At 39.8% G+C, this 22189-nt stretch overlaps 1 protein-coding gene across 14 annotated transcripts in view; it reads left to right on the top strand.

Annotated features, from left to right (window-relative positions):
* PATJ (PATJ crumbs cell polarity complex component) overlaps positions 1-22189 on the top strand; it is a 305718-nt gene that overhangs the window by 89282 nt on the left and 194247 nt on the right. For 13 of the 14 annotated variants that reach the window (XR_009451968.1, XR_009451967.1, XM_059689351.1 and 10 more), the window contains one exon: positions 20953-21162. The exons of the other annotated variant lie outside the window; for it this stretch is intronic. Coding sequence is in view for 11 of the 13 variants with exons in the window: in XM_059689351.1 (XP_059545334.1) it covers positions 20953-21162 (210 nt within the window). In the remaining 2 variants the exon portion in view is untranslated. The remainder of the gene's footprint in view (positions 1-20952; positions 21163-22189) is intronic. 14 annotated transcript variants of the gene reach the window in all.

Genomic DNA, 22189 nt, shown 5'->3' with positions numbered 1-22189 from the left:
CTGCTTTCAGCCAGCCGGGGCCTCAGAGCTTAGAGCGCCAGTGATGGCAACAGAGTTTCAATTATATAATCTAAACAAACCCAGATACCTGCTTTCAGCCAGCCATGGCCTCAGAGCTGGAGCCGGCTCTCAGCTCCAGTGACAGCTATAGAAGGTAAATAAATCCCAGAATAAAAATAAAAAGAAAAGAAAAAAAAGAGTCTGGGAGCTTCAGTCGCCCGCCAGCCTGAAAAAGGTCCTCAGCCCCTCACCCAGACTGGCCAGGCACCCCAGTGGGGACCCCCACCCTGAAGGGGGTGTGACCAGCTGCAAACAGCCATCAGCCCCTCATCCAGGCTGGCCAGGCACCCAAGCAGGACCCCTACCCTGATCCGGGACACCCTTCAGGGCAAACCAGCTGGCCCCCACCCATGCACCAGGCCTCTATCCTATATAGTAAAAGGGTAATATGCAAACTGACCCTAACAGCAGAACAACTGGGAATGACTGGTCACTATGACACACACTGACCACCAGGGGGCAGACGCTCAATGCAGGAGCTGCCCTCTGGTGGTCAGTGCGCTCCCACATGGGGGAGCTCTGCTCAGCCACAAGCCAGGCTGGTGGCTGCCAGTACAGCAGTGGTGGTGGGAGCCCCTCCTGCCTCCTCAGCAGCGCTAAGGATGTCTGACTGCAGCTTAGGTCTGCTCCCCGCTGGCAAGTGGACATCCCCCGAGGGCTGTCGGGCTGCCAGAGGGATGTCTGACTGCCAGCTTAGGCCCAATTCCCCGGGGAGCAGGCCTAAGCCAGCAAGTGGTCACCCCCGAGGGGTCCCAGACTGCGAGAGGGCACAGGCCAGGCTGAGGGACCCCCTACCCCCGAGTGCACAAATTTTTGTGCCTCTAGTAGTATGAATATATTAGGTAGGTGAGTAGGATCAGTGCAACCCCCCCATCCTCACCCCCACCCTCAGGCTTAGCATATTTAGAATAAGAAGTATGGTAGAAACATCTTGGCCATCGGAGAAAGTGTTAGTAAAGTGGGAGAGCTTCTAGGTTGTAAAGGGCCTGCATTAGCAGTATTGAAGAGGTTGAAAAATTACCTTTGAATATTTAGTTAACCACATTTCTTTAGAACTAATAAGGAATTCCTCAAGAGCTTGACAAAATTGTATACAATATCTATTTCATGGATGCTTATGCAATTTCTTCATCTATAAAATAGGGATAATAGTGTCTACCTCAAAGGATTGTTGTGGGTTAAATAAATTAATGTGTAAAGAAGTAAAAATGTTATATTATGCAAATATGAATATGATATTATTAATAATGATCCAATTAAAAATAAAGACAAAATTTTTTTATATTTTTCTCAAATGGAGCCCTATTACACTATATATGTACTCTATCAATGTTCAACTGTTTAGTGAGATTAGGAAAATTAATGTTAGATGTCTTTGTTTAGAGAAGTCTACATTTAATTGTAAAATTGCATTTTAAAATGCAGCCAACTCTTGATGAGCCATATGTAAATTATCCCATTGTGGATTATTGGCCAGAAATTAAAGTAAATTTACATAAATTGAGCCAAACCTTAGGAAAAGATGAGTGAGCCGATAAAGGATCTTGAGTTGGCCATGGGAATATGAGGTAGCTGTCTGGACAGGTGATTCCGTGATTAACTATTGGTGGAAGTTGTGTAGCCGAGTAGAGAAAAGAAGCATGTCTTATGAAATGAAGGAGCTGAATCTACTAAACAGTTCTGTAGTTCAGTCATATGGCCAAAGAGCAAAGTGTGGAAATTCACTTTCATGAAAAGCATTTTAAATAGATTGGAGCAAAAGAAAAGGAGACAGCAACAAGGAAGACAGTACATATGATTCAGGTCATAAGTCTTCTCATTATATTTTAGGGTAAAGCTCTGTTGGCTATTATTTGAATGAAGCAGAATGTTTGTTAATTTCAAATATTCTTCAGCACTACTCCATGTAGTGGCTAGTGAAGATCCTGTCCTGTATATGTACCATATTAGAAGAGTCATTGATTGGTCACTGTAACATCATGCTGTATAGGATTGTGTCGTGGAAAACAGCAATGTGCATAATTTGTTGAAAATATGAGTATTGTGGCCAGCTATGTACTCTCTAAGCATCATTAAACACTTCAGAAATTTGGTTATACATTTTTGTAGCATAGTTTCTTGCCAATTTCTAGGTGTGGCTTACATATTGTACCCTAGTTATTTTTGTCTTAATTCCCTAATATCTATGTGTAATGTCTTTATTTCTTGGAATATTACTAATGCTCATACTAATATTAATCCTAATATACAAATAAAATTAATACAAATTAATTAGTAATAGCTAACATTTATTGAATGTTTACTACTTGCTAGGCACTGTTTTAATTGCTTTATGTATTCCTCCCAAGAACCATAGGACGTTCACACTATTATCATCCTCATTTTAGAATTGAGGAACTAGAAGCACAGAGAGGTTAAGTAACCTGTTCAAGTTCACACAGCTAGTATGTGGCAGAACTAGAATTTAACTCAAACAGTTGGCTCCCAGAGTCTATGCTTTTATGTGTCTGCAACAAGCAGAATCCGAAGTAACCGCTTGAGCTAAAGCTGACCCCAGAGTCTATGCTTTTAACCACCACACTCTATTGCTTCGTTTCTTATGCGGGTTACTTCCATGTGCATTTTATTACCAGGGATCCCTGTAATTAATTTATCACAGCAGATCTTTCTATTTTTCCAGCTTGAAAAAATTTTTATGTCTTCAAGACAAACCACTAGCTAATATTCTTAATCTTATATGAAAGTTTAGTATTAAAAATTAATATAGAGTGTTCATGTGCATTGTGTAAGAACTAATGTTTATTGTTTCAAACAAAAGTAATTACAAATGTAAGAATCCTAAGTTAGTGCAAGTAATTTGTTGTGGGTTAATGTTCAATAATGAAGCAATTATTGTATTCTGAGAATCTATAATTTTTTAAATCTACCAAAAAGCTTGAAATACATTTAGAACTATGTATGTGGATTTTACCTTCAGTTGACCTTATAAATTAAACATGGCAAGTGGATATATTCTGATGTTTTGATTTATGTTGAACTTTGAATAACCCCTCATGATTATAAATCACTAGACATGTTTGACATTAGCCAATTTTTGAACATTAGCCATGATATTGCCATTCTTAATACTTTTGAATTTTAATGATTTAGAAGGTAAAATTTATTAACCAATAGTTCTCCCTCCCACATCCCATGCCTCATTTTTCTCCCCTTCTGATATGGACAGATTCAGTGTTTGTCAGGACAGATATTTTTGAAAGACTTTGGGTTTACCTCAGATACTGAGAGAGATAAAAAATAGAGAGCATAATAGCACAGCCATTGAGAGGTGATTCATACGTAAACTGTTAGTAATGCTTTAAAAAGTTGTTTGAAAGACCATGGGCAAATGATGATTCATTGAAAAGAATAGTGAAAGTATTCATCCTGATAGAAATTAAGTGATTAACTTTTCTTAATAGAAGAAATGGGTTATAGAACTCAAATAGTATTTGTCTTGGATATGGTATGCCTTAGTACTTGTGAGAAAAACAGTATGCAGTTTTGCCTGGCTACCAACTCTACTAGTATTAGATGGGATTCTTTTCACAAAAGACTTAAAAGGTGTAAGAAGGGACTGTATAAATTTCATGTATATATCTTTAAATTGATGTTTTTCTTATGTGCAACAGAATGAGTTTTTGAAAACATTAGAAATGTTTTAAAGATAAGTAATACATATATGTGGCATAAAAATTTAAAGGTATCCCATGACAAGTGATTCTATCTTTGACCATAATCTTCACGTATTCCAGATAAAACTCCTGATTTTCTTGTTTATTCTCCCAGGATATTTTATACATACATGGTTGGCTCAGTAATAGTTTTTGGTTGCTAATATTTTTTATATGTAAATGGAATATGTCATAAACATTTTAAGCATGTTGCTTTTTTCCTCAATTATATGTTCTTTCATTTTGGTATTTATAGAACTATCTATTTCTTTTTAAAAAATTTTATTTTACTAAATTTATTGGGGACCTAGTTCTTTTTAATGACTGCATAGTATAATATTGTCAATGTACAATAATTTATTTAACCAATCTCCAGTTGGTGAATATCTTAAATGGGGTTCTAGTGGATATCCTTGTCATACTCTTGTAAAAAGGTGGGAATAGTATCTTGTGACAAATTCCTGGAAGTGTAATTGCTTATCAAAAGAGCATCTCTTGCCCAGCCAGTGTGGCTTCGTTATTGAGCATCAACCCATGCACCAAGAGGTCACATGTTCGATTCCTGGTCAGAGCACATGCCTGGGTTTCAGGCTCAATCCCCAGTAGGGAGCATGCAGGAGGCAGCCGATTGTTTGATGTTGATATTTCTCTCTCATTGATGTTTTTATTTCTCTCTCAAAAAAAAAAATGAAAGAAAGAAAGAAATCAATGAGCATTTCTCTCTCTCTCTCTTTAAAAAATTGAATTTAATTTTTTCCATCACCACTTACTTCCCTCTATGCCCTCTTTCACCTTCACCCACCCCTGCATTCACACTGTTGTCCATGTTCATGAGTTCTCTCTCTCTTTTTCTTTTTTGAAAAGAGCATACATCTTTTATTTTTTAAAATGTATTTTTATTGATTTCAGAGAGAAAAGAAGAGGGAGGGAGTGATAGAAACATCAATGATGAGAGAGAATCATTGATCAGCTGCCTTCTGCATGCCCCTCTACTGGGGATAGAATGTGCAAACCGGGCATGTGCCCTGATCGGGAATCAAACCTCCTGGTTCATAGGTCCATGCTCAACCACTTAGCAACACTGGCCTGGCAAGAGCATATATCTTTTAAATTTTGGTATAGATTTACCAAATTGCTGGAACATAACTGTGAGATTCACATGTATTTAGACCATTTAAAATGGATGCCTTCTTATGTAGTCATTTCTTTATTCAGATAATTCTCTTGGAAAATAAAATGCAAGCAGGTGTATGATTCATGAATTTGCTAATGGTCTTCCATGATATGGACAGATTAAAGCATAGCAATATATAACTATCAATTTTTTTTCATTTTATATTGGCAGTAATTAATTTATTGACCTTTGTAACTAAAAGCACATAAACTACTTGTCCAGAAGTCTACTCATATTTCTTCCACCAGTTTTAATTGTGTTTATCAGAAAATTGAGTTTAAAGGTGGAAGAAAGGAAAGATTTTAATTTTCACTACCAGAGTTGAATGCTGGGAGAATTTGCATGAATGCTACCATCAGTATGTAATATTCGGTAACTTGCAGAAGCCCAGTCTTTATGTTTGTATTAGCTGATTAGTTTACAGAATTCAGGCTATAGAATTTGATAGATTTAACATAATTTTAACATATAGTAGTACAATTGATCCTTGAACAAGTTGGGGATTAGGTACATTGACCCTGCACAGCCAAAAATGCATATATAACTTTTGACTCCCCCAAAATGCAACTACTAATAACCTACTGTTGATCAGAAGCCTTGCTGATAAGATAGTTAATTAATACACATTTCATGTTATATGTCTAACATACTGTATTCTTTTAAAAAAATATATTTTTATTGATTTCAGAGAGGGGAGAGGGAGGACGAGATAAAAACATCAATGAGGAGAGAGAATCATCAACTGGCTACCTCGCCTCCTGCACACCCCACACTGGGGATCGAGCCCGCAACCCGGGAATGTGCCTGACCGGGAATTGAAGCATGACCTCCCGATTCATAGGTTGATGCTCAACCACTGAGCCATACTGGCCGGCCTATACTGTATTCTTAAAATTACCTAGAGAAAATAAAATGTTATTAAGAAAATTACAAAAAAAGAGAAAATACATTTAAAATACTTCTTGAAAAATATTCCATGAATAAGTGGACCTACACAGTTCAAACCCGTGTTATTCAAGGTTCAACTGTACGGTACATATATTAGCATTACTAAAAAGTCAGATACAAACCTATACTATGTCCAGAATCTAACATATAGAGGATAGTAAAGTATTACAAGTTCCACTTTAATGCTCATGGTATCTCATAACATGGCCACCAGTATCTTTTTCTTTTTTTAAGGAGTCCAATTCTTCATGTAGCATTAAGATCTTGGTACAAAGCAAAATGTAGTCAGTCTATTAGTAATGGTAGTGTCCATGTTCTTGCAAATACATAGCTACTGTTGAACAAATCACACAGCTGCATTTAAAGGTCACTCTTGCTTAACAGAACTTAGGGGAACTGATAAAGACTACTCTTTGCCCATCCCTTATTCCTGTCCACATTTATTTTTATTAACATCAAAGTACTGTAAGCTCCAGTGCCAACTGGGCCGAAGATTTCTTTTCACAGGGGATTTGCTTTCTTTCCCTCTATGGGAAAATTCTGTATCCTTTAAATCATTTTAAGCTGTTTCATTTGAAAAATAATTATTAGTGATGTGTTCATGGAGTGGATTGATTGTGGCTACTGGGGAAATTCTCTCATGGCTTAAAGATCGCTTTTCAAGCCTGCAAAGTCGGTGAATGAAGGGAGGCCGCTCCTGGTGTGTGGAATATGTAGTGTGCTCGGGATGATGGCTGACTTCCCAGAACTTTCCTGCAGCAGGACTAAAGGCATCAGGAGACCAGAAGCCACTTAATAAGAGATCAAAGAGGCTGTGTGTGTATCAGCTTGAAACCCAGATCGCACAGATCAAACGCTTGCCCGAGCGAGGCAGCTGCAGGAGGATGGAGTTAGTAGGAGGCCTCAGAGATCTTAAGTCAGGCCTGATGCTGAACTTTGCGGGAATTTCATGGCTTTTCTGGAACACGAAGCTGCAGAAAATCCCCTTGTGTCTAATGGAGGAGAGAGAATGTAGAGGGCAGGCAGCAACTGCTCGTCAGCTGGGTGGTGCTTGCCATCGGGTAAGCTCTCCTGTGAACAGTGTTGCTTCACAGTAGGAGGCATTGCCAAGGAGGAGATATTCAACATGAAATATCCGCTGTGTTCCCTTTAGTGAGTATTTCAGAAATGGCCAAAACTGTACATATTAGTATTCATAAAACCATGGGGAGCTAAAATATAGACGTGGAGATGCTTAGATATACTGCAACACCTGATAATTGCAGATCTCCTGAGAAATGCTCAAGGTTTCCCAGGAAATCCGTAGCTCTCAGTCTGGCTATGTATCTGTGTCTCCCATGTAATTAAAAATAGAGTAATATATATATATTTAAAAGGATTGGTCTAACGAAGGAACTCAGCCTCCAGAGCTGTTTCATCACCGCTCTTCCCCTACCTCTAGGTGTGGGCGTGTTTTGGAAGTTCCCACTTCAGTCTCATGTCCGTGTTAAAAACCATGCTAGTCGATAAAAGTCATCGCCTTTCCTAGAGTATGCTAGGAAGATTGAATTAAACCCACGAGCAGGTTTTAAGTCTGTTTCCCATGGTGTGGTGGTTTGTATTGCTCTGCCCCTGCTTGTGGGTGTCAACTGGAGCTGGGCAGTGATTCAGAGAAACGATGCTCTTCCCAGTGAGGACCAGCAAAGTGTCACTGCCCCCTTCTGGTACCTAAGGCCTGATTTGGTAATGATTCCAGAAAGGGCATAGGTTACCTGATCTTTACCACACCACTTTTAGAGCTCATGGTCCCCTTTCGCCTGCCCGCTCTTGTATTTGCGTTTAATCAGCTATTGTAATCACCAGTGTGCTACTGTGAACATATAGTATGGTTATGAGCACTAGCTTACAAGCCAGAAAGGACTAGGATTTGCATTCTAGCTCTGACACCCTACTTAGGACTTTGAACAGGCTTGTCAGTCTTTCTTATTCTCAGTTTACTAAAATAATAAATGCTAAAGTGAAAATAATATTTGCCTGGAAAGTTGTGAAGGCTAAATAAAAGATGTATATAAACACCCATATTTTTTTGTAGGCATAAAATGTGTTACTCTACTGAAAACTGATGATGAAGATTTTCAAAGGTCGAATCTGAGCACAGACTTGCTATAAATGTTATTAATTCTCTCCAAAACAAAATTGTTTACTTAATGTGAACTAGTATGAGGGATATAAAGATGAAGAGATATGTTCCGTGTAGCGATCTTTCATTTAACAGATGTATAGGGAGGATATTCTGTGCCAGGCACTAGTCCAGACACAGGGGCTATAGCAGTGAGCAAAAATAGCCAAAAGACTACATGTCCTCATGGAGTTTAAATTTCATTGGGAATAGAGAGATAGTGGACAAATAAACATATGTTAAAAGAGAATAAAGAATACAGACATGGGAACAACTCTATGCAATACACTATGGCAGTGGTTCCCAACCTTCCTAATGCCGCGACCCTTTAATACAGTTCCTCATGTTGTGGTGACCCCCAACCATAAAATTACTTTCGTTGCTACTTCATAACTGTAATTTTGCTACTGTTATGAATCGTAATGTAAATATCTGATATGCAGGATGTATTTTTATTGTTACAAATTGAACATAATTAAAGCATAGTGATTAATCACAAAATCAATATGTAATTATATATGTGTTTTCCAATGGTCTTAGGCGACCCCTGTGAAAGGATCGTTCGACCCCCAAAGGGGTCGCGGCCCACAGGTTGAGAACCGCTGCACTATGGTATTAGCAATGGTGGGAGTAAGACTAAGAGAGCCTGTGGTGGTTGTCAGGAGACTCATGGGGAATTGAGGCATGCTTTGTGGACAAGCAGGTAGTAGACATTCCAGACACAGGAATTTCCTGGTATTGGTAATTTGATCCCAATTTCATGTTCTTTATTTTCTTTAGTGACCGTGAGCTGTTTAATATCTATCTAAAGCAGGGGTCCTCAGACTTTTTAAACGGGGCCAGTTCACTGTCCCTCAGACCCTTGGAGGGCCGGACTATAGTTTAAAAAAAAACTATGAACAAATTCCTATGCACACTGCACATATCTTATTTTGAAGTAAAAAAACAAAACGGGAACAAATACAATATTTAAAATGAAGAACAAGTAAAGTTATATACAGCGCTACAAAAACAATATACCAACAATAACTTTGCCCACACAGAGACATACAGACTGCACTGCCCATCAATGCAGTTTGATCAGTGCCCATCAATGCAATCTGATCAGTGTCCATCAATGCAGCCTTCCAAGTCCACAGCATTTCAGCCTCACCAGTGCCCATATTGGTGGAACTCCACTTTTACCTCAGGCTCACACTGGTGCGGTGCAGGAACCGGCACGATTACAGAGCCGGTTCCTCCACCACCTTTCCAGTTCACACTACCCTGTGCGAACCGCACTGTGATCTGTGAACTCGCACAGGAATCTGATTGCATGGGTGAGAAGACCCATGCAATCAGATTCCACTGCAGGAAAAAAGAAGGCATGTATGACTTTTTTCTTCTGAATCTAATGCAAGTTCAGCCATACAAGCATATGGCTGAACTCGCACTGCACAGAGATCGCAACAGTGTGAATTGGGGCTTACACAGCACACAACATACAACATCATACACAACTGAATAGCAATCAAAATATAAATGCACTTACTGTCAATTAAATTGGGGTTTCTACTCCTTGGCTCTCTGCAGAGCTGGATTAAGTTCCCATAGGGCCCTAGGCAGATTACCAGTTTAGGGCCCCCATGCGATAACACTGAGCACTGACCATTTGCGTTATCACTGTGATGCAACCCCCCTAGAAACCCTCCCCAACCAACTAACCAACTTCAAAAAAAAAAGACTCTCCTAACTTCAAAGAAAAGCCTCTCCTAACTTCAAAAAAAAAAAAAGGCCCTACTGACTGCAAAATAAAAAATAGACCTCCTAACTTCAAAAAAAAAATAAATACTAACTTGTTCTTACCTCGGTCCTCAGGCAGCAGCAGGCTCTGCACAGGCAAGCTCGTGACTCATCCGATCACACCTGAGACTGAGAGGAGGAGTCTAGAGACAGAGAGAAGGAGGGGAGTCAGAGAGTGCGGTGCACATTCCACACATGTGCACTGCCGGCCGGGAGGAGTCGGCTGCTAAGCAACAGGCAGTGGCGGCAAAAACACCCGACACCCGGCGGGCTGTAGTTTGAGGACCCCTGATCTAAAGTTTTAAGTGTTACTCCTTTTAATGAAAAATCCTTTGAGAAATGTTGTGTTCTAATATTTATCATATTTTATATGGAAAACATGACTACCATTTCCCATGGTAATAATAGCCAGTTATTATGTACTGTTTACTCTGTGTCAGGCATTGTTGAAAGCCTGAGGTGGGGGTATTGATTTAATCATTTCTGCAATCCCATGAGGTAGGTCCTACAGTCATCCTCATTTTATGGATGAAGAAACTGATGACAAGAGGTTAAAGAATTTGCTCAGAATCACCCAATTAGTCACTAGTGGAGCTGGGCTCCTAGTCAAGAAGTGGGAAAGTACAGTCTTTAGACCAGAAACAACACTGGTCCTTCATAATTATGGCTCAAGTGAAAGGTGATAAAAATTTTCATTTGTCTTTCCAGAGAGACATACTTATTTCAGTCCCAAAAGATTAATTCAGAGTATCCCTGAATCCTTACAGCCCGTGCCTTTACTCCTCTCCTGCGGACAAAGCTCTTTAGAGACCTGCTGGCTTTTTCATTGCTCGAGAGTAGGAACTGGGTGTGTTCTACCTTGGATTTCGCAGCAGGAACTCCTTGGCCTTTTTCCTGCACAGTCTCAAGATGTCCAGGTTTTATTCCACATGTTGAGTGTTACATAGCAAGAGTATTGGTTGCCCTTTCGAGGATTAAAAAAATATTGCCGAATCTTTTCTGAGGAATGAAGGGCATCCTGTGTCCTTCATGTGGCACTGGTTATCAGAGAGCCTCTCAGCCTAGAGGGGGCTCCCGTCTCAGTGTCTGCTTTCAGCGGGAAGGAGGACTGAGGACCCCAGGCTGCTCTGAGGCGCTGTTCCGGTGTAGAGGTCTGCATAGCCGAAGTACAGGGCCAACCCTTTTGTTTTCATGTCTTAAACATGTAAGTGTAACATCATGAATGGTTTGGCAATTGGTAGCACTGCTGGCCTACATCACACGTGCTCAGGTAAATTTAGAAGGCAGTAAATGAGATTGTAAGTGTCAACTCCTCAAACCCATTTATCCTACTAACTTCTTTTCCATCATCATCTTCCTAGTAATAATAATAATAGCAACAGCACTTATGAAGTGATTTCTATGAGCTTGCTAAGGTCTTCACATGCCCTCTCTCATGTAATGTTTTCAGTAGCTCTATGAAATCTGTACTGTTGTTATTTCCACTTAGAAAGGAGAACCCCAAGTCTTAGAAATTAAATGACCTGAACAATGTCACTCAGCTGGTATTTGAAAGCTTATAGGTTGAGAATGATTTCTTTAGAATATTAAAATGAATTCCAAAACTACTATTAAAAAAGCTTTTAAAAGTTTTATGTGTCTGTACTTCCTCTGCATCATAATAACTTTCAACTTGACGTTTGGTATTTTTTTCTGGAAGATTTTGAGATATTTCTTTTTTCTAAAATACGTTTGTTAGTGATTTTTAGAGAAAGGGAAAGAGAGAGAGATAGAGCGATAGAAACATTGATCATAGATAAATATCTCAATCAGCTGCCTTTTGCACACCCCCTATTCGGGATTGAGTCTGCAATCCGAGCATGTGCCCTGACCGGGAATCAAACTGGTGACCTCTTGGTTCATGGTTTGTTGCTCAATCATTGAGCCACACCAGCCTGGCTGGGATATTTCTTATTTATAAATTCATTTTCTACTTTAAAATTTTTTTGTAAAATATACATAACAAAAGTTATCACAACCATTTTTAAGTGTATAGTTTCATAGTGTTAAGTATTATTCAAATTTCAACTAATGTAATTTTAATAGAGGGTGTGACTTTGCACTTTTATACTACTGTTTGCCTGGTGGAACCCCAGCCATTTCAGCCAGATAATGAGATTTTTAGATAAAAGACAGTTGTATGATTTGTTTTTGTTTTCCTTACAACTAGTGAAAGTCCTTGGCCAGGGATGAATGGTAAATGTGTAAACAATTACAGCATAACATACATTTTTCAAGAGATGAAATATCCAAGGAACATATGTAATATCCAAGAAGAATATCTAGTATGATACAATAAGGGGATAAGAGAAAGCAACAGTCTTTAAAAAGTCTTTAAGATAGGACTCCCACTTGAACCATTTTGAATATTATGGTGCTTAAAGTAGATTTTTAAAGTACTAATCTATCCTAATATATAAAAAGCCAGGGGCCATCACAACCAAAACAGTCGAACGGATGACCGAACAGCATGCTGCGTGGGGCGACAAGGCTGGCAGAGGGGTTAGTGAGGGACAACCAAACAACTGAACAGCAGACTGCATGGGTGACCAGGCTGGCAGGGGGGGGGGGCAGTTGGGAGTGACCAGGCCGGTGGCGGGCGGGGGGTGGAGTTGGGGGTGACCAGGCTGGCAGTGGGGGCAGTAAGGGAAAACCAGGCCAGCACTGGTGACAGTTGGGGGTGACCAGGCCAGCAGGGGGAGCAGATGGGGGTGACCAGGCTGGCAGAGGGGGCAGTTAGGGGCCATCAGGTCGGCAGGCAGAGGTGGTTAGGGGTGATCAGGCTGGCAGGGGGGCAGTTAGGTGTGATCAGGCAGACAGGCAGTGGTGGTTAGGGGTGAACAGGCTGGCTGGCAAGGAGGGCAGTTAAGGGGGACCAGGCAGGCAAGCAGGTGTCAGCGGTCCCGGATTGTGAGAGGGGTCCTGGATTGGAGAGGGTGTAGGCTGGGATGAGGGGGACCCCCCACCCCCCCGCCCATGCACGAATTTCATCCACCAGGCCTCTAGTCTATAATAATAAAAGCATAATATGCTAATTAGACCAGACATCCTTTCAGACCAAGCCGAGGCTGTGAGGGAAGTCCAGGTCCCAGGTGCCTGCCAGTGGCTGGAGGGAAGCCCGGGTCCTGGGTGCCAGAGGGAAGCCGGTGTGGGCAGCCGGGGGAAGGAAGGCCTATTCTTGTATGAATTTCGTGCATCGGGCCTTTAGTAAAGAGTAAAATTACCTGCAAGCTTATGTATTTTTTTCTGCTTTAGAATATAGTTTGATCTTTTTGCAGTCTTCTCTGTCCTCTTCTCTTCCACTGAACTTTTAATTGCCTTACTTATTGTGCATACTGTGCTGCTTAGGGACTATTTAGCTGTATGTGTGATGAGTGGAAAAATCTATTCTTAATGCCTAATAGTATTTAGGAAGTAATAAGACACAAGGAGCCAGGAACCATATCAGTTTAATCTATCTTGAGTGCACTGAATGTATTTTGTGGGTACTTACTTTGAACATGATGATGTGGTTCTTGGTATGATTAGTATAATACTTGGCTATATTATAAAATAGTTAAAAATGGGGTTAGGTTCTGATGAGATAGCTTTCTCATAATTCATTAGAATCATTTAGTTATTGCCTTGTGTTCACTATAAATACATTTATTTCTCTTTCCTAAGGGTAAGTGCTTAGCTTGTTGGTCAAATCAGAAGAAGCTCTTTTAGTATAATTAATTACGTGCCACTTTCTTAAACCAAGACTATGCTTGAGATTTTAATTCAACTAATAGTCCCTGACATGTCTTTTCTTGCTATCTAAAAATGGCAAAGGGAAAAAAAGGTTGTTTTAAGACTCACATAAGAAAAGGGCAATGTCCTATATATTTTGTTGTATCTTCTGTTTTGATGGTGGAATACCCAGAAAGTTAGAATTTGTGTGTCAGTGGCCTTTTTCTAATTTCTTAAAAGATATCACTAACAAAAATATATCATACTTGTGCCCATAGTGTATCTCTTTTTCATTGTTGATGCTGTGTTTTGAATTGGCTTTCATTATCCCCTGCTTGTTATAGAGTTTTGTGAATGTTTTGGTAGAAATTAATGACAAATTTGACTCATGATACTCTGTCAAATTTAGTTAGAAGAGTTCAGAGTTGGTAGAATGGATTATAAATGTCATGTATCCAACTTTCCCATTTTACAATTAAGGAAACAGACTCAGAGAAATGAAGAACTTATAAAACTATACACAGCCAGGCTGGCCCCAAGCTGGGGCTCAAAACTTGTCCCTCACTTCTAATCCATACCCATTTTGCCACTGGTGGATTGACTATCTGTCATCTTGACTCTGCTGTGTATATTTTTTCCTTTAAAGAAAATCTTTGGATTCCGGTTTCCTGCCTGACATTGCTAGAAAAGACGTTTCTCTCTCTCTCTCTCTCTCTCTCTCTCTCTCTCTCTCTCTCTCTCTCTCTCTCTCTCTCTCTTTCTCTCTCTCTCTCTCTCTCTGTAAAGGAACCCTTCCTTTGCCTTTCTTTATACCCACTTCCTTTTGTTGCCTCCCTCCAGGATGGGATAGTTAGCTATTTCCCATTTAAACTTAGTGGCTTTTTTTTTTCTGCATTCTCCTTTTTAGTAAATTCCTCAAGATCTGATTTTGAAAATTTACTTCACTGTTAATTTATTTAGATTTTAACTCAATGCTTTTTTAGTTCAAATAATAGTGGCCACATTTAAGAGAACACTCTTTATGAATAAAATATTTGGTTACTTGCTGCTTTCATAGTTTTCTCTTAGTTGACAATTATTGAGTTTGGACAATTCTCATAAAATACTACAGAGCTAGCTACCTTATGTTATTCAGAAATTAATATGTATAGATCCTATAAAATTATCTTTCAAACATACTTCCCCATAAGAATAAATATTTGTGGAATGAAGCTTAGTAGCCTAATTCCGTAATAGTGTACACCACAGCACTGAATTCATTGGTTAGGAGACCTGTTCATTTGTAGAGCACTTTGTATTTCATCGTTGTTCAAAGCTGTTTTTCTAGTCATTCCCTGGAGTCATTTCACTTTGGTGAAGGTCTCCTGCAGTACAGGAGAACATGTATTTTGGCTGTGGTGAGCTATATATACAACAGCCAGAACTTCAATCACACAGCATTAAGACCATATCAATTAACCTTGTTTCCTCTCATGAGTGCACTATAAGCCAATTTTATATTTGAATAGACTTAGTTGACAATGAGTGTCAAAGTTATCAAAGGTAAGGTAATTTATACACAAATTTCTATCTGAGATAGAAACGATGGCCTATCTCCTTACCTTCCTGCTGTGATCTTTAACTTCCTATTACATTACTTAATGTTTTCCAAAGTTTGGGTGTTGGATACAGAATAGATTTTAAAAGAAGAAAAACAAAGTTGTTATTTATTTTGAATCCATATGGTTAAGTCATTGTTACACTGTGGTTTTTGTTTTTCTTCATTGGAGTAGTACTCCAATGCCTATAAATGTTGAATGTCAGAGCAGTCTGTGGTGTCTGTCTCATGTGCCTCTTGTTTTCAAAAATGCCTTACTTATAATGCACTGGCCACTTTATCAAATGTGACCGCTTTTCTTCCTGTTCATTTCGTCTGGGTCTTTATGTAACATTCCCTGCTGCATTCCTTGCACCGAGCTGGCCATGCTTGCTTGTCTGTATTTGCAGTTTTCGTATTGGAGCAGCTTTATAGCTAGAGCTCTCCGCCTCTCACAGAGCTCACATTTCAGCGGAACCACCTCCCCACCCCAGGTGACGCCCCTGCACTCTGCTTGAGTTTATGTGAACTCTGGTCTCTTTGATCTGTGGGAATGTCCACAAATATTCATATAATACGTTTTACAGATGCTTCAGAAACTTTGAATCCCATCCATTTGAGCATAATGAGTGTCACATGTTTGTATCTGTTCATGTAAAGGTGTTCTTAGCTCACCAAATGCATGGGTTCTTGAGAAAGTAAACGTAAATGAAAACTCTGGCAAACAAAGTTTACCTGTCCATGCAGCTTGCTGCACATTAAGGAGCTCAGTTTTATACGCTTGGGCAATGAAATAAGTTTATCTTCTGGCAATTTGCCTTCTTTCTACATTCATTCACTCACTTAGCAAATTCTTACCTTAAGATAGAGGAGCACATCCCTTAGTGGCTAAGAGCATAAACTCTGGAACTTCACTGAGTGGGTTAAATTCTGGTTCTGCCATTTATCAACTGTGTGCTTTGGTTGAGTTATTTAATTTTCCTCTGCCCTAATTTTCTCATCTGGAAAGTAGGGATAATAAGGGCACCTACCTCATGTGGGTGTGAGGATTAAATAGGTTCAAATAAGTAAGATGCTTAGAACATGCCTGGCCTGGCAAGGGCTGAGGAAGTATACCCAGTTGACGTTGCTGTTATTGTTGTAATTCATATATGATGGTACGCCTTTGGCGTGTTTATCATCCACTGAGGAGAGAGAAACCGAATAGATTCAGTCATTTGATATTTCAACTGCTATTCAGTGCCTTCTATGTGGCAGGCACTGTAGTAGGCCCTGGAAATAAAACAGCAAATAAGCAAACCTATTCTTGCTCTCATGAAGCTTATTTTTAGTAGGGAAGATGGTTAAAATAATTTCAGTAAAATGTCAAAAATTTTATCATAGGGAAAATGTAAGGTGCTGTGAATACATCTAGCAGGAGGACCTAACTTACTCCAGGGATCAGGGGCAGTAAGGAAAATGTATGATGACAAATGCTATGCTGGTAGGTCTTTCTTAGGTTTAGAGACAGTGTGTGGGGCGAATGGGAGTGGGCAGTGATATATGTGGGAACAGCGAAAGGAGACCAGACTGCTCTCCAGATCTGAAGTAATTTCTCTGCCAAAAAGTTGGGACCTTGTCCTGAAGGCTGTATCACTGAAGTGTTTGAAGCAGAGGAGGAATTGTGGTCACATTTTTATTTTTAAAGTCATTCTTTTATCTCCCTAGAAAATAGGCTGATGGAGGCAAGATTGGAGACAGGTAGACTTATTGGGAGGCTGTAGCAGTTGCACAGGCTAGAAATAATGAGAAACTGAATCAAGGTAGTGGCAGTGGAAATGGAGAGACAGGATCAGATGGAGGAGAGAGATCAAAGTGACTTGCCTTAGTCAGCAACTCAGTGGAGGGGTGAGGGAGAGTAAGTGAATACGTGGGTATATGGTAATACCACTCAGGGAGGATGGGAGGAGAGGAGTCAGTTTGTCAGCTTGGATCTCCCCCAACATTGACACATCCTGTATCTCAGGGGTCCTCAAACTACAGCCATGGGCCACATGCGGCCCGCCGAAAACATTTGTTTTTTTACTTTAAAATAAGATATGTGCAGTGTGGATAGGAATTTGTTCATAGTTTTTTTTAAACTATAGTCCGGCCCTCCAACGGTCTGAGGGACAGTGAACTGGCCCCCCATTTAAAAAGTTTGAGGACCCCTGCTGTATCTATATATATAAAAGCCTAATATGCAAAGTGTCCCCTCAGGAGTTTGACCGGGAGTTCGATTGCTCGCTATGATGTGCGCTGACCACCATGCAGTGGCACGGAACAAAGGAAGACCCTGGCCGGCAGCTGGTAGCCGCTAGGGACCCTACCTGTGCATGAATTTCATGCACTGGGCCTCTAGTTTATAATAAATATCAAACATTAGCATTACTTTGAGAGACCTCAAAGATCCTTATATCCATTGTTCTTCAGACAGGTATGGTGATGTTATTCACTTGTGAGGCAGCAGTTAGGTGGGTTCTCTTGGGAATTTACAGCTAGTAGTGAGGAGAATTCAGGTGAGATCTACTTTCTTATCTAGTATTCTGATGAAAGTTGGCTGCTCTAAATTGGTTATAGGCATGTGATAATATTTTTTTAAAAAGAGCTGTAGGGAACAACCTTCATCAGTGGTTGAGTTGAAGCAATCAAATGGAATATCGTTAGAATATGTATATATAATGACATAAGGCTTTTGAATAAAGAGGGGGAAATATCCTTCCGAAGAGCATGGCTTGCATAGTAAAAGTTGTGTCTTGTGTTTTGTGATTGGTCTTTAGTGCCCTCTATTGGCTGCCTAGCCTAAAACATCTTGATTCTTGAATACAGTGTTCCTTGCAGTGTTATTTACCAAAACGAGAAAACTTAAGAGATTTTAAACTTGTGTAAAGGAGATAAAAACTGATGGGGACTTAAAAATCTGCCTGGGGTCAAAGAGTTGGATAGAGGTTTTGAGAAATATCCTTATAACATTTTGTTGGCTATAACATGGGTATGATATTATGGACTATATTTTCAGAAAATAGACTTTTCTGGTGAGAAGCAGCCTGAATCTGGCTGTGTGTGTTTTTCGTGCCTTTTTAGCATTTTTTTAAATGCAGCAAAGCCTCGGGAACAGTAGCCACCCCAGTAGGCAGTGGCAGCCGCTTTTCCCATAGGGTGGCTGCTACATGTGGTGACCATGACAGGAAATGGCTGTGACTCAGTAAAGCCACTTCCTTCAGCTGTGTGGGAAATCACACAGTCGGAAAGTCATCCCCAAAAATGAAGCAGTGGTTATACACTATGGGCCGTCTTCAAAGGTGGCTTGTCTTCTCCTGAGTGACAAAGGAGCTGCCTTTGGGTTTCCTCCTCCAGGAAAAGTGGTGCTAGATTAGATTTAGTGCCTAGAATCACTAGAGGGCTAAGCCTGAGTAAATGTTAGTGAGCAAGCACACCTGACACTAGCCTGAGCTCTAAAGAAGACTGGACTTTGTGTAAATAAGTGCTCACCGTGACTTCTCCATTCTGTCCTGGCTGCTCGTCCTTTGAAATGTTTCTAATTATTTTAACAAAACCAATTCACCTATTTATTGGGTTAAAAATACTACCATTTGATCTGGTGTTATATGAAACTACAGAGGTCACTCATACCAACCTGGTGAAGTCATTTATTTGCTTTTGGTATATTTTACTGTTGCCGTTTTCTCTAAGAAAGTTGAGTAATTACTAATATGAAGTAATGCTAGCTGCTTTCTGTGCATTTCACGAGGGGAATAAGCTATTATGTAGTTTCCCTTCCCCCCCAATAAAAAAGCTTTCCATCAAAAACTGACATCCTAAATGAAGGACATAATTGTACAGCTTATTTATTAGCGTGTCAAACTTAAAATGTAATGGTTTCATATTTCAAAATGAAAAGTGTGTTGTGATTCATGGTTGCCAGTGACAAAATAGACAGCTCTTTTATATTACTGCGCTGATTGCCTGCTGATATACCACTGTATTTTTTATTTCTTTCTTTTTTAATTTTTTTTTTTATTTTGGTTCTTTTCTGTTCTCTTCCTATGCAATAGCTCCCTCTACTTGAAAATATTGGTGTAATTATAGTTTAACACTCTGTACTTTGTTAATGAGTTCCCATGACAGTTTGTAATTTTGTTCCTCTTCATAAATATGTGGGGTTAAACATCAGGTCAGGTTAGAAATTTACCAAGACTCTCTTGACTTGGGAGTGGAAGAGCAAGGTTAGTTAAGGAAAGTAAGATCGGTTGTTGGAAGGCATTTTTTAAGGAATTAGCTGTGTAGCCTTTGGTGATTCATATACGGCATATTTGTTTAAAATTCCTTGCAGTACTTGAAAATGAACCTTGGCGTCTGAAACACAGAGGCATAGGAAACTGGGGAGTTCAAGGGAAGCACCAAACACTTCAAACAGACACAGCCTAGAACTTGGCAGATTCTCACTTTGTCAACTCCAAAGGCTTATCATTCTAACGTAAAATGTGGCAGTTTCTCTCTACTTGCCAGGGAAAGGTTTAATAGGAACGGTAGTAGGAATCTCTTGTTACTACATCTTGCCTTTATAGAACAGTCTGCATAATGAAACAACAGGAGCAGAATAGACAAACCAAAGCAAGGGCTCCTATTACTGGGACTCTCTGTTCTCTTCCTTACTAAGTCTGAGGTTGGTGATAGTACCATATACCTCCACCCTGAGGACAGATTAAGAGATTTTACTCAACCAGAATATTCCCATGTGAATATGTCCTTGCATTCACAATTCTTTATTTCCAGCTCCTTCTGTTATTACGGCGCAGGCCAAGTAGCAGAGCATGATGGTCAGAAGTGAGCGAGGAGATCTTGGCAAGTTGCCTTAACTCTCTGACTCTCATTTTCCTTGTGAAATACATGTGCCTGACAACACATCCTGCCACGTCCTAAAGTTCGTTTTAAGGATTAGTTGAATTAATAATTGTCGGGCACTTAGAACAGAGCCTGACAAAAGTAAGTGCTACATATCAGTGTTCATTGAATAAAATTAAAAATAATAGTGGGGTTATGAATTGATTTTTATTAACCAAATGTATTTATGTCACTGTTCTCTTCAGTGCTTAATGAAAAGAAATATGGATGAGAGAGATTTGCACATTGGCTTTGTTCATGAATTCATACTCAATCTCTATGTATTTCTACATATGAATCATTCTCACCTAGGGGTACCTATACTCTGTCATACTTTTAGGTTATGTTACTTTAAAACATACTCTTAAAATGCAGTGGAATATGCCATGGTTTCCATGTCTTTTTTTTAATGTAAGTGACTTAGCAGGAGGATTTTATAGGAGGAATTCCTAAGAATGGAGCACCATGTAGTACACTTCTCTTGAAGCTTACTTATTGCCCAAGAGCAATAACAGATGGGCTTACCTTTGATCCATAGTGTGACTGCGCTTGAGGATATCAGAGAATCTTGCCCAGTTGTCCCCAGACCTCTGATTATTCAACAAAACATGTCACCCAAAGTTGAAAAAAGAAATGTATGTGTATGGAGCACTCAGACATGCAATTTTTGAAATTGTTAAGGTATGTCTTCACCTCGATACGAGCTGATATCTGTGTGGTGTTTGGAGTGGTAGTGTAATAGATTGTGTCCCCCTTGGAAGAACATCACCAGGATGCCAGGCACAGGAAGTAAACAGTTAACTGAGAGTCATGAGTAAACACACACTGTCTGAAGGCTGAATATTTGTTTTTGGAGCTGACTCATCTTTCTTCTTTGTGTGATCATTAGGACCCCTTAGATTCCACAAGATCAGTGATTGTGATTCGTTCCCTGGTGGCCGATGGCGTTGCGGAAAGAAGTGGAGAACTACTACCTGGAGACCGCCTGGTGTCGGTCAATCAATACTGTCTGGACAACACCAAACTTGCTGATGCTGTGGAAGTGTTGAAAGCTGTGCCCCCAGGCACTGTCCGCCTTGGCATCTGTAAGCCTTTGGGGGTAAGTTGTTGAATTTGGTTAATGTAGGAGGTGGCAATAGTGTCATAGTTGAGAACATGGATTGTGGAGACAAATGCACCTGGCCTCAAGCCCCTGTTCTACTGCTTACTATAGGTGTGTCCTTGTGTAAGTTTCTTACCATCCTTGCCTGACAGAATCAGAAGAAATACTGTCTATCTCATAGGGTTTTGGGAATTAAAGATGATATTCAGTAAGTGTTGTAGCACATTGTTACATAAATGCTACCTGCTAACATTACTAGTCCTACTACTACCAGGTTGACTACTATCTTTATCTTCATCCTTTTAGCACAGTCTTCTAGGGTCTTGTCACATTCCTTATGATGTAAATTAGAATAAGTCTATGTATGCATTTTAACTTTCATTTTGGAATGATGTTGAGATGGCATGATAAGTTGAGATCCAGTTAACCATATCATACGTACTAATAGCAATGAGGTTTTAATATGCTTTTCTCACCATCGAAGTGCCTTGTAACCTTACCATCTAAACTCCTCTATGGCCCAGCCATCTTAAAGTCATCTTATTGCATAATCTCTGTACTGGGTCAGGTTACTATTTATGACTGAAGGCCTCTTTACAGGTGCTATTGAGGTTCCTCAATGCAAAAAAAATTGATGATAATTTTCAAGCAGCGTTAAAGTATTATTAAGTGCTCACTATATGTCAGTCAGTGTTTTAAGTCCTTTACATCGATTAACTTATTTGCAGGACTTTCAGAAGTAGTTCTCTTATTACCCTTATCACAGATTAGTCAATCAAGACACAGAGAGTTGAGTAACTTATCCAAAGTGATATAACTGTTAAGGGGCAGAATTGGAATATGAACTCAGCAGAGTGGCCTCAGACCCTATGCCAGTGATTCCCGAAGTGGGCGCTACCGCCCCCTGGTGGGCGCTGCAGCGATCCAGGGGGGCGGTGATGGCCACAGGTGCATTTGTTTTAACTTTTTTTGTTATTACCTTTCTATTCTGAGTTCAATAAATAGTTTCATAATTTCAAACTTC

The sequence above is a fragment of the Myotis daubentonii genome, chromosome 3, assembly GCF_963259705.1.
Source record: "Myotis daubentonii chromosome 3, mMyoDau2.1, whole genome shotgun sequence".
NCBI lineage: Eukaryota > Metazoa > Chordata > Mammalia > Chiroptera > Vespertilionidae > Myotis > Myotis daubentonii.
The sequence above is the reverse complement of the archived record's forward strand: the minus strand, read 5'-3'. Positions and strand labels throughout refer to the sequence as shown.